This window comes from Danio aesculapii, chromosome 15 (assembly GCF_903798145.1).
Source record: "Danio aesculapii chromosome 15, fDanAes4.1, whole genome shotgun sequence".
Classification (NCBI taxonomy): Eukaryota; Metazoa; Chordata; class Actinopteri; order Cypriniformes; family Danionidae; genus Danio; species Danio aesculapii.
In genome coordinates, this window is record NC_079449.1 from 3,175,560 (window position 1) to 3,178,059 (window position 2,500).

Sequence of the window (2,500 nt, forward strand, 5' to 3'; positions counted from 1 at the left end):
CACACATACTTCAGCAAACGCACGTACACACGCAAATGCACGCATGTATGCAAACGTATGCACGGACGCAAACACATGCACACATATGCAAACGAACGCACACAAACACGCACACACATAAGTACGCAAACGCACACACACACACGTACGTAAACGCACGCACATACGCAAATGCACGCACACAAGCAAACGCACATACCTAAGCAAACGCACGCACGCACGCAAACACGCACACACATACGTACGCAAATGCACACACACGCATGTACGCAAACGCACGCACGCAAATGCACGGACACAAGCAAACGCACATACACAAGCAATCGCACGCACGTACGCAAGCGCATGCAAATGCACGCATGTACGCAAATGTATGCATGCATGCAAACGTACGCAAGTACGCAAACACATGCACGTATGCAAATGCACGCACGCAAACACAAGCACGCACATACGTACACAAACACACAATCACGCACGTACACAAACGCAAGCACATACATACGCAAACGCACGCACACAAACACACGCACACATGCACATGTGTACGCAAACGCACGCACATGTACGCAAACGCACGCATGAATGCAAACGCACACATGTACGCAAACACATGCACATCTGCAAACATGTACACAAACACACACACGCAACGCACATACATACGCAAACGCACGCACAAACACACGCAAACGCACGCACAAACACCCGCATGTACACAAACGCACGCACAAACGCAAATGCACGCACATACGTATGCAAACGCACGCACGAATGCAAACATGTACACTAACGTATGCAAGTACGCAAACGTACACAAGTACGCAAAACACACACGCACACATAAACGTACACAAACGCACGCACGCACAAGCGTGCACAAACACACGCATGTGCACATATGTACGCACATACATACGCAAACGCACTCACATACGCAAACACACACGCATACACGCACACCTTAATGGCCTGTATGTGTATAAGGCAAAGCATGAACTACAGTAAACAGTAAACACACACACTAATTGAAGCTGTGTTAAAATAAGCAGTAAGAGTCAAAGATCAATGAGAGTCTTTTGTGTAATCTCACACTGAATGAATGTGTGTGTGTGTGAGACACCAGACAGTGCATGAAAGCTGCTATAAATATGTATAGTATGTGTAGAGAGCCAGACAGATGGCATTATGGGACAGGTAGTTTTAGAGGCCTTTGGGGCGTGAGGGTGGGCTCACTTTCGTTCCGTCTTTACAGTCTGTTTCATCCAATCACGGCAGGGCGGTGCTATGCTCAACCAATCACGGCGGAGGATCACATGTCGGACCAAAGCACGGCCTTGCTGCCTTTCTCCACACTGGCCACAAACGCACCCGACAGAGACCAGGACACTGAGTTGATAGCAGAACTGCAAACACAGCAAACACAGGAAGTGTGTAAGTGTGTGTGATTGAGTGTGTTTAAGCGTGTATATGCGTGTATGCTTATTTGAGTTTGTGTATACGCAAGTATGTGTGATTGAGTGTATATGTTTACATATGTGTGTATACGTGTATGTGTGAGTTTAAGTGTTTGAGTGTATGTTTACGTGTGTGTGTGTATTCGTAAGTGTGTGTGATTGAGGGTATATGTTTACATATCTGTGTATACATGTATGTGTGATTATACATATTTGAGTGTGTATAAGTGTTTGTGAGTGTTCATGTATGTGTGTGCCAAAGTGTGTGTTTTGAGTGTGTGTATACACAAGTGTGTGATTGAGTGTATATATAAACCTGTATGTGTGTGCGCGTGTGCATACATGTTTGAGTGTGTGTGTGATTGAGTGTATGTTTACATGTGTATGTGTGTATACGTGTATGTGTAGTAGTATAAGCGAGTGTGTGCGTATACATAAGTGTGTGTGACTGAGTGTGTTTATACATATGTATACATCTATGTGTGAGTATGCGTGTATGTATGTATGCTTGTTTGAGTGTGTGTATACGTAAGTGTCTGTATTTGCTTATGTGAGTATACATGCATACGTGTAAGTGTGTATGTCTATGTATGCGTATAGGTGTGTATGTTTGTATGTACATATATATGCATGAGTGTGTATGTATGCATGTATTTACGTGTATGCTTATGAGTGTATATATATTTGTGTGTATACATGTGAGTGTGTATGTGTGTTCCTGCTCACCTGTGACCCTTATCGAGGGTTTTCTCTAGTTTGCCCGTCAGAACGTTCCAGAAGTACAGAACTCCGTCTGCAGAACCGGCCGCCACGAAACTCCCATCAGGACTAAAACAAACACACATTCATGTTCATTTACACCCAAGAGTTCAGGTTTACTTCAGTTACACATTCAACATAACAGAATTTAACCAATATTCTACCAAATTAAAAGCTTGACAAATTAAGTTTAGTGGAAAGATATTACAAAAAAATAAATTAACAGATAAAAGTAAACAAATATTATAAAATAATCTTATTAACTTTAGATATAAGAATACAAC

At 42.8% G+C, this 2,500-nt stretch overlaps 1 protein-coding gene across 3 annotated transcripts in view; it reads right to left on the minus strand.

Moving 5' to 3' along the window:
- Positions 1–884: 884 nt before the first annotated feature.
- atg16l1 (ATG16 autophagy related 16-like 1 (S. cerevisiae)) overlaps positions 885–2,500 on the minus strand; it is a 46,592-nt gene continuing 44,976 nt past the window's right edge. For all 3 annotated transcript variants that reach the window (XM_056474211.1, XM_056474210.1, XM_056474209.1), the window contains 2 exons: positions 2,184–2,285; positions 885–1,406 (listed from right to left, as the gene is read on the minus strand). In XM_056474211.1, coding sequence (XP_056330186.1) covers positions 1,313–1,406; positions 2,184–2,285 — 196 coding nt within the window. In that variant the 3' untranslated portion in view covers positions 885–1,312. The remainder of the gene's footprint in view (positions 1,407–2,183; positions 2,286–2,500) is intronic.